At 53.2% G+C, this 13,444-nt stretch overlaps 4 protein-coding genes across 4 annotated transcripts; 2 read left to right on the top strand and 2 right to left on the bottom strand.

Moving 5' to 3' along the window:
• Positions 1-1,322: 1,322 nt before the first annotated feature.
• BO82DRAFT_97018 (uncharacterized protein) lies at positions 1,323-2,782 on the bottom strand. Its single transcript, XM_025641712.1, has 6 exons — positions 2,716-2,782; positions 2,589-2,659; positions 2,439-2,535; positions 2,349-2,353; positions 1,788-1,815; positions 1,323-1,709 (listed from the first exon to the last, which is right to left on the bottom strand). The coding sequence occupies exons 2-6, from the start codon at positions 2,626-2,628 to the stop codon at positions 1,490-1,492; spliced, it is 390 nt and encodes a 129-aa protein (XP_025491152.1). The 5' UTR covers positions 2,629-2,659; positions 2,716-2,782; the 3' UTR covers positions 1,323-1,489.
• Positions 2,783-3,941: 1,159 nt separating this feature from the next.
• On the top strand, positions 3,942-7,896 carry GbpA. Its single transcript, XM_025633369.1, has 4 exons — positions 3,942-4,886; positions 4,943-5,866; positions 5,914-6,636; positions 6,689-7,896. Exons 1-4 carry the CDS (start codon positions 4,385-4,387, stop codon positions 7,468-7,470), a joined length of 2,931 nt encoding a protein of 976 aa, XP_025491151.1. The 5' UTR covers positions 3,942-4,384; the 3' UTR covers positions 7,471-7,896.
• BO82DRAFT_336845 (FAD dependent oxidoreductase) lies at positions 7,718-9,695 on the bottom strand. The gene is made up of 6 exons (XM_025633368.1): positions 9,546-9,695; positions 8,808-9,477; positions 8,616-8,754; positions 8,420-8,566; positions 8,048-8,375; positions 7,718-8,002 (listed from the first exon to the last, which is right to left on the bottom strand). Exons 1-6 carry the CDS (start codon positions 9,603-9,605, stop codon positions 7,943-7,945), a joined length of 1,404 nt encoding a protein of 467 aa, XP_025491150.1. The 5' UTR covers positions 9,606-9,695; the 3' UTR covers positions 7,718-7,942.
• BO82DRAFT_311589 (FAD binding domain protein) lies at positions 9,586-13,290 on the top strand. Its single transcript, XM_025632411.1, has 10 exons — positions 9,586-9,863; positions 9,907-10,082; positions 10,133-10,493; positions 10,545-10,601; positions 10,648-10,802; positions 11,199-11,373; positions 11,465-11,828; positions 11,948-12,175; positions 12,226-12,308; positions 12,359-13,290. The coding sequence occupies exons 1-10, from the start codon at positions 9,855-9,857 to the stop codon at positions 13,283-13,285; spliced, it is 2,535 nt and encodes an 844-aa protein (XP_025491149.1). The 5' UTR covers positions 9,586-9,854; the 3' UTR covers positions 13,286-13,290.
• Positions 13,291-13,444: the final 154 nt, after the last annotated feature.

Genomic DNA, 13,444 nt, shown 5'->3' with positions numbered 1-13,444 from the left:
GGCGGTAGTATCCGCGGTAGAGCTCTAGGCTCGTATGGGTACACCAAGCTAGATCCGCACTTTGAAAATCTCTGCTGCATAAGAGTTCGGAGCAAGCTATTCAAACGGAGAGAGAAGCCAACCTGTCATTGATCATTCGTGTAGGAAAATGTAAGACAGCGAGGGTATTCTTGATAGACCTTCAAAGGGGCGACTCGGGGGCTTTCGTTTCTAGTTGTCGACCCCATTCGCTAGGTTGAATTATCTCGTAACGATCAATCAGAATAGTACGAGCCTGGACGATGACTACCAGAATCATTGCAGAGAGGAAAGCGAATCATCTGACTGATTATTTTCGTAGCGCATGATTCTGTTGATGATGGCGGATCTTGTTCTTGCTCCTGCAATGGGCATGTTTAAAGACTCATCATAACTCTCAGATCAAGTCCCTGCTCATGGACTGGGTATTCACTTCAACCATCACCATGAAGCTTGCTCCCGGACACGAGGGGCATCATTCTTTATTATGCAACAGGCACTCACATAGAGATGATCATAGCGCTCAGACCTTGTACTAGCTCGTGCAACGGGCAATGTAAAATCATCACGGCGCTCAGATCTCGCTCTTGCTAGTGATCGGGTTTTCACTTCAACAATCATGATAGCGCTCGAACCCGCCGACACGCGGGACCTCATTCTTGTCGCTTCAAAAATCGCCATGGCGCTTAATCCCGCCGACACGCGGGACTTGCTCTTCCTGGTGCACCGGTGGTTTGCTCAAATAGTTCTCATGGTGCTCCTTGTTCTTACTCGTGGATCAGATCAACAATCGTCATGGCGCGTGATCCCGCAGACACGCGAGTCCTTGTTCTTGCTTCTGGACCGGCTGATCGCTCAAACAATTCTCCTGGTCCTTGAACCCGCCGAGACGCGGGACTTTCTCCCTGGTGGACCGGCTGTTTGCTTGAATGGCTCTTATGGTGCCCCTTGTTCTTACTCGTGGATTGGAGTTTCACTTCAACAATCGTCATGGCCCTTGAACCCGCCGACACGCGGGAACTTATTGCTCCTCCTAGATCGAATTTTTCTTGACCTGGTGTTCCCGTTTCGCACGTTTGCCTTTCTTCCATTTGAGTCACAAGATTTTGGGGCAATAGGTAAACACCCCCGACAATGAGAAGCCCCTCAGCCCAAAGGCATATTGAGCGGACCGGAGTCCATGCCAACAAGACTGTCCGAGTAGACACCCCCTGGACCTGGTCTCTGGCTCCCGCGAGCCACACTAACCAAGTCAGTATGGTGAGAGCAACTCATCATTTCATCCACCCGTTTCCTGAACTTGGAGGGTGGTTGGTAAACCATGCACACCCTGGACAGCTAGAAGCCCCTCAGCCTGAAGGCATCGGGAGGACCGGAGTCCGTGCCTCACAAGCCGTTCACCGCGTACGCGGACCCTTCGTAGCCCTGGTCAAATAGTCTCATGACATCACCCTGAAACGAGTGATCAAATTCAGCCTTTCTTTCTCCTATATTCTCGTTTTTTTGGGGGCGGCTGGTGAGTCTTGCACACCCCCGACAGCAAGAAGCCCCTCATCCCGAAGGCCTGTTGGGAGGACCGAAGATCGCGCTTCACAAGAGCTGTCCACCACGGGAGCAGTCCCCTCTCGGGCCTGGTTACCCCCCGTGGCCGCAGCCTTGCCGAAGAAACCAGTAAACATGGTGAAGTAAGGCTAAGTGTAACCAACGTCAGTACTTGTACAATGACAACGCAAACAGCAGACTTGAAGTAGCGGTAGTGAGTGCCGTGCTCGTGACTATTCGGTGGATAGGATACCCCTATAATAAAACCTCAAGGCTTTCTGTCAGCCACCGAGTTCAATTGAAGGCTCTAAAGTGACGAGAACCAGAGACTCTAGTAGTGTGATTGTGCATACGTGACTTTGCTTCGATCGTAACACGGCCTACTTGAAAATTTCAACTCGCGCCCCGTTGATGAAGAAATCCGGGACTCGGAACGACGGATCTGGGTGACGTTCTTGAGCCGGTGTGGAGCAAAAATGACGGTACTTAAAGTTGCGGGAGCTGAAAAGATCCGTTGTCAGCAGCTTCCAAGATAAGGCAAAGAATATAAGATTATGGGACGATGAGAAGGCTCATGTGCATACAGGAATCGTCTTTCTTACCAGATGCCCCTTTTGATGGAAGCATTGATCGTGAAAATGGCTCAAAGTATGAATGGTTTATTTGGCAGACAAGAACGCCAGGACATGCAGAGAAGGTAGATTGAATCAGGAAAGGTTGTGCGGAGGCCAAAGCGGGAGAAAGAGAAAGTGGAAGGAAGAGAATGAAGCCTAGAGGACATACCTTACATGGACTATCGAGACTAATCATGAGACAAGGTAACTTTGTGATGGAAGTGGATCAGCCAGTCTGGTATGACGTGTTGAGCAGCCTTTTACCTTGTAAATCGATCTGGCAACTGATATGGGTTGGGCAAAGGACCTCTGCACGGCTTACTGGTGAATGTGTCACACTCTCTCGAATACTCGGACACATCTACTTGTAAAATTAGCCGCAAGAGAGAATTGGATATGTGCTTTGAGACTGACCGGGGCTGGAAGTGAAAGGGACTCGCCAGAATGCTGACATGGTTCGGATCGCATACAGGTGTAGAGACAGGCTGGTTGAAATTCAGATTCGAGCATAAGGAAATTATGGCTCGAGATTCATGCACACGTTAGTCATTATTTCAAGGCGGCGATGCTTTTGAGAAAGATTTTGGTGCTCAGAGTGTGAAGAGACTGGTGGCCACTTAGCTGTACAGCTGTCTTCGTCGCGCTGTAGGATTCGATGAATCGAGGTCCTAGTTGCAGATCGAAGATTTTGGAGTTGATGTAGAACTCAATGGACATTTGGTGGATCGGAAAGAGATGGGATGAAGATGGAAGAGATGAGAGTAGTGGAGAGTGGAGGTGTGAGAATCCGCAAGTAGTGAGAGGTTGCGGACTGCCTCAGTAGCGACATCTAGAAGGAGTCGGGCGGTGAGCAATATGCCACACTCAGGACCGCACCACGGTGGACTTGGTGATATCGGTGAGCAATGGGAGCGATTGGGGATGGGGTGGAGCAGTTTGGTCAAGTATTATACATTAAATTGTTCAAATAGAAATCAGGTGCTCATAACCATGAAATCTACTCGGAATAGCAAGCAGCGCATCTGCCGCTGCTTGCTTCTGTCTGGAGAATGACGAATGTTGGAGATGGCATGTGCTCTCCATGAAGCTCCTACGACTGTTCAGGTACTACGGTAATGCACCCAACTACGATGGATAGAGCAGTGGAAGTTGAGAGCATCAACCGCGCTTGACGCCAGACGATGCGATCGCCGTGGGGAATTGGGCTCCGCAACCTAGTCAGGAGTCGAGTTCAGGGACCGCCCAATCAGACTGACTAGGCGCAAAAGGATGACGGGGCAGCCTTTCCAGTTCCGTGGGATATCCACTGTTGTGGTGTTGTTCAGACCAGAACCGAGGCAGTGTTGCTGGGAGCGAATCTTGGATTCAAGCGCGCCATGACTACTATCAATGAGGCGGGGGCAGTGCTCTTATCGGCGTTTCTCAGAGAGGGGCAAGAAAAAGCAGGGAAGCAGCCCCTCTCACGCGGTGCATATCGTGGAATTATGCCACGCGATCGCTTGCCTGGTTGGTCGCATTACTGGATGACTACACCCAGCATCCATGGAGCAAGCCTCACCAGACGAGCCACATCGACAGGGACAAAATAATATAGGCAGCAAGTTGGCCGAGGCGAGGTTCCCCGGGGGAATGATCGGCAGCCACCTTGACGGATATGATAGGCCCAGCGCAGCCAAGCCAGATCACCACATCCGCCTAATGCGGCCCGGCGGTTTTGGTGCATCTCCAGACATCCCCTCCAACTCATGCCTCCTAACAGGCCGCCTGCTGGTCCTTGCCCTGCTGTTTCAACTTGCCCGTGTTTCAGAGTATAGGAAAGGGATTGGTTGTGGTCTTCTAGGCCTGTATCATCACCATAGACTCGTTGGTGCCTCGAAAGTTGTCTTCCTGGAAGTGTGGCCATTGTACCACCGTCCGTCTTCTTCATGTTGGGCTGAAGTGGCGGTGAATCTATGGCTTCACTTTTGACAACCGACGGGGAAAAGAACCAACCACTCACTTCACTACCTGTCGCCCTGTCATAGGTCTCCAACTCAGTGCTATCGACGATGACCTGCCTGGCTTCACCTCGGCGATTTTCGCTGCCCAGCGAACGTCGGCCAGAGTATAATAACCATGGTCCACGGCCAACAATCCCCAGACTTAATTCTCCTACACACCCCTGACTGACTGTTGAAAGATCCGAACTTGTGATTCTTAACACTCTCCATATGCTTCCAATCGTTGTGAAGCTGCTATCACCACTACTCAAACCTTTGCGCAGCATGGACTGCTCGATGACTCGCCCATCGGCGACATCTCGATTTCCTTTCTTCCCCTTCTCGCTATGGTCGAAGAAGCCACAGCAATCAGTATCGACACAAACTCAGACACAGACACAGACACAAACCCCGCAATCAGCTAAGATGCGACCGCAGCTTCAGATCCAAACCTCAACACCGACACAAACCCAGCTTCCACCTTCCCCGCCCGAAACACCCGTCATGGTCGAACATCCTCAACAAACCGCCGAGGAGCTGGCGGAGCGCGACCACCTGGATCGCGAAACTGCACGACAAGAGGCTCTTGATGAGCTGGACAGCCTTGTCGGCCACGACAACGTCAAGCGCCAGTTGCGCGGTGTGCAGACTTGGGTGCAGATCTGTCGGCGACACGGTCGCGACCCCAAGAATGAGTGGTACAACATGGCCTGTGTGGGTAATCCAGGCACGGGTGAGTTATCTCTGGTTATCTAATTGGGTCGTTCGAATTGTCACTGACCTTTCTAGGCAAAACTACCGTCGCACGCATCTACGCTAAGATGCTCTATGCTCTTGGCATCTGCGATTCACAAACTGTCTGTGAGACGACTGGGCTCGACCTCGCCAGCCAAGGACCGGACGGGGCCAAGCAGATGATCTACCGCATCGCTGACGCGAACTCGTTGGCCCACACAGCCGGTGTTCTCATCGTCGACCAACCACACATGCTAGGAGAGTCTATCTCGTCCCAAGCAACAGAGCAGATCCTCGCAAGTGTCTTGCAGGCTCTCGAGCGCAAGACAGGCCGCATAGTGGTGATCTTCGCTGGCGAGGAGACGTCACTAACGACCTTCCTGCGCGATCACCCGCGCCTGCAGCAACGTATCTGCAGCACACTGCGATTCTATGACTTTGATCGTAGCGACCTCGCTCAACTTCTCGCTCGTCGCATTGTGATTGAATACCAGGGCCGCATGCAGGTTGAAGGCGGTCTCGATGGCCCTTACGTTCAGGCTGCAGCTCGAAGACTGGCGCGCGGGCGCGCCATGTCGGGCTTCACGAACGCCCACGCCGTCCGTGAGCTAGTCAAGACGGTCGCGCAGCGCCAGGCTCACTGCCTAGCGGATCAGCAAGACAGTGGTATGGATGAAGTGGATTATTTCTTCTTCTCGAAGGACGATCTGCTAGGCCCACGACCAGAGCAAACACGCGCCCACAGCGAGGCATGGGCGGCTGTGCAGAAGTTGGTCGGTCAGGACTCCCTACAGATGTCGATCACCGAGGTGTTTGATATTACAGAGGAGAACTACCACCGGGAGGTTCGCAACCAGCGCCGTCTGCCTCTCAGGGTGAATCGCATCTTTGCCGGGCCACCTGGCACTGGAAAGAGCACGGCGGTTCGGTTGTATGCGCAGATACTCCTCGAGTTAGGACTGTTGACAAACGGAGAGGGTAAGTCAAATTTCCTGATGAGAACAATATGTACTAACATGTTACAGTTCGGGTCAAACCTTGGTCAGCTCTCTCGCAACTCGATGCAGACAGTATCCGCTCTCTTGTTGCGAGCAACAACGGGAATGTCCTTGTCATCGACATCGATGCCGACCGTCAGGAGTTGTCTCAGGGTCAGACTGCGCTGGACGCGACTGCCCTGGAGGATCTGTGGATCCCACGGGACAACCACTGCACCGTTGTGGTCGGCGCACAAGATGCCGTTAGCCGCATCCTGCAACAGACCGGATCGCACTCACGTCTGAGTCGCGCTCTTGACACTCAGCTTGTGCGCTTCGCACCCCTTACACGCGACCATCTAGAAGAGCTCTTCCATAGCAAGCTCCGCGAGCAGGACTTGGATGTCACTCCCGACGCCTTTCAAGCCGCTTTGGACATGCTCGACACGGCCCGTATGCGCCAGGACTTTGACCACGCCCGTGCCGTCGAACATCTTCTGGCAGCGGCGCAGTATCACTTCGAGCGACGAACCCGCGTCGGTGCGAAGGGCGAGTCAATTCCTCGTATACTTGAGGGAAGAGACTTCAACCCCGAGCTGGTTGGCGGCACCCCCGCCTTGGGCTTCCGCGAGGAGCTACGCCATTCCATTGTCCCTGACGACATCATTTCCATCCTGAAGCGGTATCATCATGAGATGAAGATCACCTGGATGCAAGGGCTGAACCCGGGCAAGCGGATGCCTTGCGGATTTGTGTTCAAGGGAGCATCCGGTGAGTTTCATACCCTATATTGATAAGATTTGAATGCTAACAATGACTGCAGGCACAGGGAAGAAGACTGTCGCCCGCGAGCTTGGCACCCTTTACTACAAAATGGGGGTGTTGTCTCATGGTGAGCTTGTGCCCTGTTCGATTGCCGATCTGCTCGCTCCGCACATGTATCCCACTGCGATTCGCGCAAGGGCCCAACTCGACCGTAGTCGCGGTCGGGTTCTGTTTATCGAGGATGCGCATCGCTTGGGCGAGGTGGAGGGACCCACAAAGCAGGCGGTGGATGAGTTCGTCTACCAACTCCCTCAGTATCTGGATCAGACCGTGGTGATTCTGGCTGGACCCGCCCAGGAGATGGACCAGATGCTCGCCAATCGACCTCGGCTGGCAGCACTGTTCCAAGAGGAAATCATTTTCCGCAACCCGACCCCCAGAGAGTGTCTGCGACTGCTGGATCGACGGTTGACGGAGCAGAAGGTCCCCGGACCTCGACTCTACTTGACCGATCCTCGCACCCCGAGCCACCGTGAGTTCACCCGTGCCATCCAGATTCTTTCGATGTTCCCGTGTTGGAGCAATGCGCGGGACATTGAGGTTCTGGCTCGCTGGATGGTGGCCGCGTGTGTCAAGGACGTTTCGTTGGAGGGGGTGGGTGACAAAGAGCTGGACAAGATCCAGTTGAGTGAGGAGCAGGCAATGGGGGCTATGGTCAAGTTGTTCAGCCTGAAGAGAGATCGACTTCGATTCAACCAGGACCCCAAAGCCAGAGCTCTGCCTCGCATCCTATCCCAGCCACGGCTGACTGATCGGACGGGAGTGAAATTTCCCGTCTAGAGAGCGGATGTGCAACCGGGGGGGGGTGTGGCGGCCTCAGGCTGTGAGGCATGAAGGCACGATGAACGGGCGCCGCGACTCTTGGAGCTTCCGGATTGGGAAACCATTACCGCCTGGCGGGACTCGGGATGGAACTGTATAGTATAGTCACGGTCGCTACCGGACGATGGTCGCTCCTTACCTATCTTTCCTATGTTTGATTTCTTATGTCTAGGTTTGTTTTGACATTGTTTTTGTATGGCGGTCTCCTTGATGGATGACCTGGTTTGATATACGCATTTGAATACTGGCATATAATATAGGCATTTGTGCATCATCTTCGTCGTTGACTTGAAATCAACATGGTTCAATCTTTCGAAACCTCGTGTCTTGCTCACTATGCTTCTCGCTCTTCAGAGTATGAGCATTCAATTCTTGCTGTTCACTATTTAGTCCGAAGATATATTCTCAACATTGTCAACGTGACCTAGGCTCAAAGCCTTGCTTCTCGAATCTCTGTATCTTTCTCACCAAAACTCCAATACCGATCCACCTACTTCCGTCAGTTTTACATCTTGGTGGTCCAATGACTACTCACATCTGCAATATGATCATAGCCCAGCAGCTTCGGGGCCAAGCCGGGGTCTCTCCACGCCAAAGCCTCGCCCTCCGGGGTGGGCACCATCCGCATCTTGCGGTCGCGTTCCTCCTGCTCCGGTCCATCGTCCAAGTGATACAAATACTGCTGTACGTTTCCCCTTTCCACTACCATCTTTGTTCTTTGTTTGCGACATTTCTCAAACACGGCCAACGCATGGCGTTTCGCTTCTAGGAATGCGGGGGAGGTTTTATCGATCGAAGGGTCTGACGGCAGTCGCGAGAGACACTCTCCAAGCACAGCACCGTCTTCGAACGCCATTCCAGCCCTAGACTCGTTAGCATTGTCCTCGCATCTTGAGAAGTGACGTACCCTGACGCGAGGTAAGGCAGTGTGGCATGCACTGCATCCCCAAGCATAATCCACGAACCCGAAGGATGAGCCCAGTCGCAGTCACCGAATCTGATACACAGGCGCCATTTCTGGACAGATTGGCATAGTTTGAGGAGTTTTTGAATTCTGTTCTTTTAGTACTAGTTCGCATTGTTGGCGGATCGAAACAGCTCACCTCGGATCCCACCCTTTGAACAGACCACACATTTCCTCCACGTTTCCTTCGACTGTGGTGGCCAGCGATTCTTCGGGGATATCATCCGGTACGAGGAGGACCATGTTGAACAGTTCACCTTGGCGGAGGACGTAGTTGACTGTGCTTATTAGATTGTCTTGGCCGCAGTTCAGCTTTACCAGGGACACATACCTGCATGTTTCCCCGGTCCCAGCCAATAGTTCACCTGAGGATTGACAACAAAGTCCCTCAGCTCTTCATCCTGCAGCATCTTCTCCGTATCCAGCAGCAAGCGATAGGCGAGGTCCCCTGTCTTGACGGGCGGGTCATGGCGCTGCAGCATTTTCTCGCTTAGGGTCCCAAATACCCCATCGGCGCTGATCACCAAATCCCCGAGCCATTCTCGCCCGTCTGCTGCAATGACGGTGGCAGTGTTTCCCCATCCTTCTGATTTACCGGTAGACACAACCTCCGGCACAACATCCACCACCCTCGCCCCGCAAGTGACTTTCACCCCAAGTTCCTCCGCTCTCTCTAACAAACATCGCTGCAGGTCTGCGCGGTGAAAATCACGATACCAGGTCCCGGGATACTGCGATTCGGAGGCGTGGAAGTCTAGACTGCTTATAATCTCGCCTTTCCAGTGAAGAAAGTTGCAGACGCGGGGAGAGGTCATGTGCGGGGTGAGACGGGGAAGAAGACCCCAGTGTGTGAGCACTCGGGAGCTGTTGGGCAGAACTTGAATGCCAGCACCAACTTCTCGGATCGACGAGGTCGCTTCAAGGATGTGCACTTTGTGTCCAGCAAGAGCACAGGCAATGGCGGTGCCTAGTCCGGCGAGACCGGCACCGATGACGATGATCTGGAACCGCGGTTGGATCAGCCATCACAATCGGGAATGGGGTGGGATTGCGGGGAGGGCTGTGATACGTTAAGACAACATGTCTCCGGGCGAGTCTGTGGTTCTTTGACATGAATGGGAGGGGCCATGATGATGTTGGTCTCTTGTGGAAGTTGAGAAGATTGCTTGTGCACTTTGGGTCAGAAGTGCGACAATTATACCATGGCCAAACGTGGTGAAGGTGGAGGTGACAAGAATGGGGGTGAAGTTGAATTGATGACGGGTTATCTTATCGAGCCTATTTATAACAACTCTCACCACAATCTACCTACAGCTCAACCACAGCTCAACCGGTTGGATCATACAATCCTTACACCATCATCATCATCATTATCATCATGTCTCGAGTAAGTTGACCCTGGGATTTCAGAACCCAGGCTAAGTTGTCAGTTTTCCCTTCAAGGTCGAACCGCATTAGTTACTGGCGGCGCACGCGGGTGTGGTCTGGCATTTGCACGCGGTCTGGCCGAAGCCGGTGCCAATGTGGCCATCTTTGACGTGATCTCCCCCGAAGCAGAGTTCGAAGCTATCGCGACCGAGTGCGGCGTGCGTACTGCATACTACAAGTATACACTCTATCCTAGACTGCAACAGATGTCCATCGCTGACTTCCTAGGGTGGATGTCTCCTCCGAAGAATCCCTCGATGCCGGCTTTAAAGCCTTCCAAACCGACTTTGATAACGCTCTTGATATCTGTGTTCCTTGCGCTGGTATCAACCGTCACCAACCCTTCCTAGAGTTCACCTACGCGGACCACGCCGCTCTTCTCGGAGTCAACGTGTTGGGCGTACACATGACGGCCCAACGCGCGGCAAGGCAGATGATCGCCAATGGGACACAAAAGGGCAGTATTGTCTTGGTGGCCAGCATGGCCAGCCACATTGCCGTGCGGTCGCAACTGTGCAGCGCGTATTGTGGTACCAAGGGGGCCGTGAGGGCGATGTGTCCGGCAATCGCCAAGGAATTGGCCCAATATGTGCGTGTCTGCTGCAGGGCTGCCAGGATGGGCGAGCGCTGACGATGACAGAACATCCGAGTTAATTCGATTTCACCGGGATATGTTCGCACGGAAATGACGGCTGCTGTAGGTGGGATCTCCGATAAGATAGCGACGAAGCTAACCGTGGCAGTTCCCCCACCTGGTCGAAGAGTGGAAACGCGATGCGATGAATGGTCGCCTGGCCGAGCCGGAGGATATCATGGGCGCATGTGTGTTCCTGGCTAGTGATGCGAGCTCGTATATGACTGGGAGTGATATTGTGGTTGATGGTGGAGTGACGAAATGGTAGTGATTGAAGCATAGTTGATTGTGATAGCTACTGTACTCGATAGCAAGCTACGAGCTAAGATAGTGGATCGGACTGTGCTTATCGCGGTCGCAAGCAATAACAAAGGTGGGGGTGGGGGTCGGTCTTCATCCCGAATCTCGAACAATACTCCGCAACCAACTCGAATCAGTTCGATTAAATATACTCGGTGTTGAGCTTTGAAATATTTTCTATCACAATAGCATCCTTGAACAGCGACAAGATGACTCCTCCAGAATCAACCACGGTGGTGATAGTCGGGGCTGGTCCCTCTGGCTTGATGCTGGCGTAAGTCCCCCTCTTTCTTTTCTCCCCCGCTTTCCCCTCATACACTCTCCCCATTTTCGCTCCAGCCGCATCCTAACAACAAGCAGGTGCAATCTCCTTCGCTACGGCACTCCTGTTCTTCTTCTCGATGACCGTCCCGATCAGACCTCGACGGGCAAAGCAGACGGTTTGCAGCCGAAGACCATCGAAACGCTGAAACAGCTCCGTCTTGCCGACCCGTTACTACGCCATGGTGCCAAAGTCTACGACATCTCGTTCTGGGTACTTTCCTCCATTGCATTTACCCTCGCGTCCTTGTCCTGTTATCACTACTCTCTAGTTATACACGATTACTAACTCCTCCCTCACGCAGGACTCCACCCCCACGCAACCCCTCCGTCGCACCGGTCGCAAAATCCACTACCCCGACCACCTAGTCGGAGCCCCCGATCCATACATCCTGCTTGCCCACCAGGGAATGCTGGAGGACGTGTTCATCAAGGACATCGAAAGCCGAGGGGGATCAGTCTCGCGGAACAGCGAATTTGTGGACGTGCAGAAAGACGAGGCGGGCGCCCTCAAAGTCACGTACAAGGAGCTGACCACCGGGGACGAGCGCATCGTCTACGCAAAATATCTTGTTGGGTGTGATGGCGCTCGGTCGAAGGTGCGGGACTTCATTCCCGATGCGCAGTTGGAGGGCGAGAGGACGAATGCTTCGTGGGGGGTGCTGGATGGTATGTTTGGAGCTCTTCCTGGAATCCAACCCTGTCTTAAGCTTCGCCTTGAGACCTTTGATCTATTGTCTGGGCCAGTTGGGATCCGTTGAAGCTCACTTCGCTGCTATTATTGACAGGCGAAATTGACACCACCTTTCCCGATCTCTGGAGCAAAGTCGCCGTCCGTTCTCACACAGCCGGGTCGATCCTCTGGATTCCGCGCGAACGCAACATGACTCGACTATACGTGGAGTTAAGTGCCACCGATGGTGAGCGGGTGCCCAAGTCCATGGCTACACCAGAGTATGTCATGGCTCGGGCGCGGGAAGCCATGAAGCCGTTCCCGCTCGAGTGGAAGAGCATTGGTATGTTTTTGCATTGCGCTGGGCGACGATGCACACTGACCGCGGTGTAGAATGGTTTGGCAACTATATCGTCAACCAGCGTGTCGCGCGCAATTTCTCCGATCCTGACAATTGCATCTTCATTGCGGGTGATGTATGTCTCCCATACCTTATACAATCAACATGTACTGAGACAGATTCTAGGCTGGTCACGTCCACTCCGCGCTCGCTGCCCAAGGCGCCAACACCAGCATGCACGACTCCCTCAACCTCGCCTGGAAGATCAACCTCCATTCTCGTGGGCTTGCTACGAACACCCTCATGTCCAGTTACTCCAGCGAGCGTCGAAAGATCGCCAACGATCTGATTGCCTTCGATGCCAGCCATGTCGCTGCCTTCGAACAGGGCGAGGCCGCCCTCGCCCGCAACTTCGATGAGAACATTCGATTTATCGCAGGGTTCGGGGCGGAATACCTTCCAGGGGAGCTGCTCACGAGAAGATGTGAGGACACACAACTACGAAACGGACACACTGGCTCTGGTTTAAAAAGGGTGAAACCCGGCTCCCTCCTCCCACCTTCGCTCGTGACGAGGTATATCGATGCGAATCCCGTGCCAGTGCAGTTGGATATTCCACTTCTTGGTCAGTTCCGCGTGTACCTGGTTGTCCCAAATGTCCGGAGCGAGAACGGGTTTCTAGAAGGGTTTTGTGAGGAGGTGCTGGCCAAGGGAAGTGCATTAGCTACGGCAACCACAAATGCAGCTCAGAGCTATTCAACTAGTGAAAGGAAGCAGGCGACAGATGATGTGTACATGGGCCACGCGCGATACACATCAGTTTCGCAGGTGGCGACTTTTGCCTTGCTCACCACTGCCCTACGGGAGAGCTTCGAGCTGGAAGATCTACCCGCTGTGCTGAAGCAAAGCCGCTGGACAGTGTATCTTGATGAAGCTGGCGGAGAGAAGGGCGGATGTACGAGGAGGTGGTTCGGGGAGGCAGATGCGACGCAGACGGCGGTGGTCATTGTGAGACCGGATGGGTATGTCGGAGCTGCGGCTAGTTGGAGTGAGCCTGATGGAATGCAAGCGGCTCGATGGGTCAACGAGTACTTTGAAGGATTTATGATTTGAATTTGATGGTAGATGAATACTATGCAGAATTCAATTGAGTATCAAGAGTCGAATCTAGAAAATTGGATTGATTATACTATTAACTACATTGATCAATGCTTCTTGATGTTGCGAAGTGCATCACGTTGCTCTTCAATTACACGCTGCATTTCCTGGATT

Source organism: Aspergillus uvarum, assembly GCF_003184745.1.
Source record: "Aspergillus uvarum CBS 121591 unplaced genomic scaffold BO82scaffold_32, whole genome shotgun sequence".
In the NCBI taxonomy this organism is placed as follows: domain Eukaryota; kingdom Fungi; phylum Ascomycota; class Eurotiomycetes; order Eurotiales; family Aspergillaceae; genus Aspergillus; species Aspergillus uvarum.
This window is presented reverse-complemented; position numbering and strand designations above follow the sequence as displayed.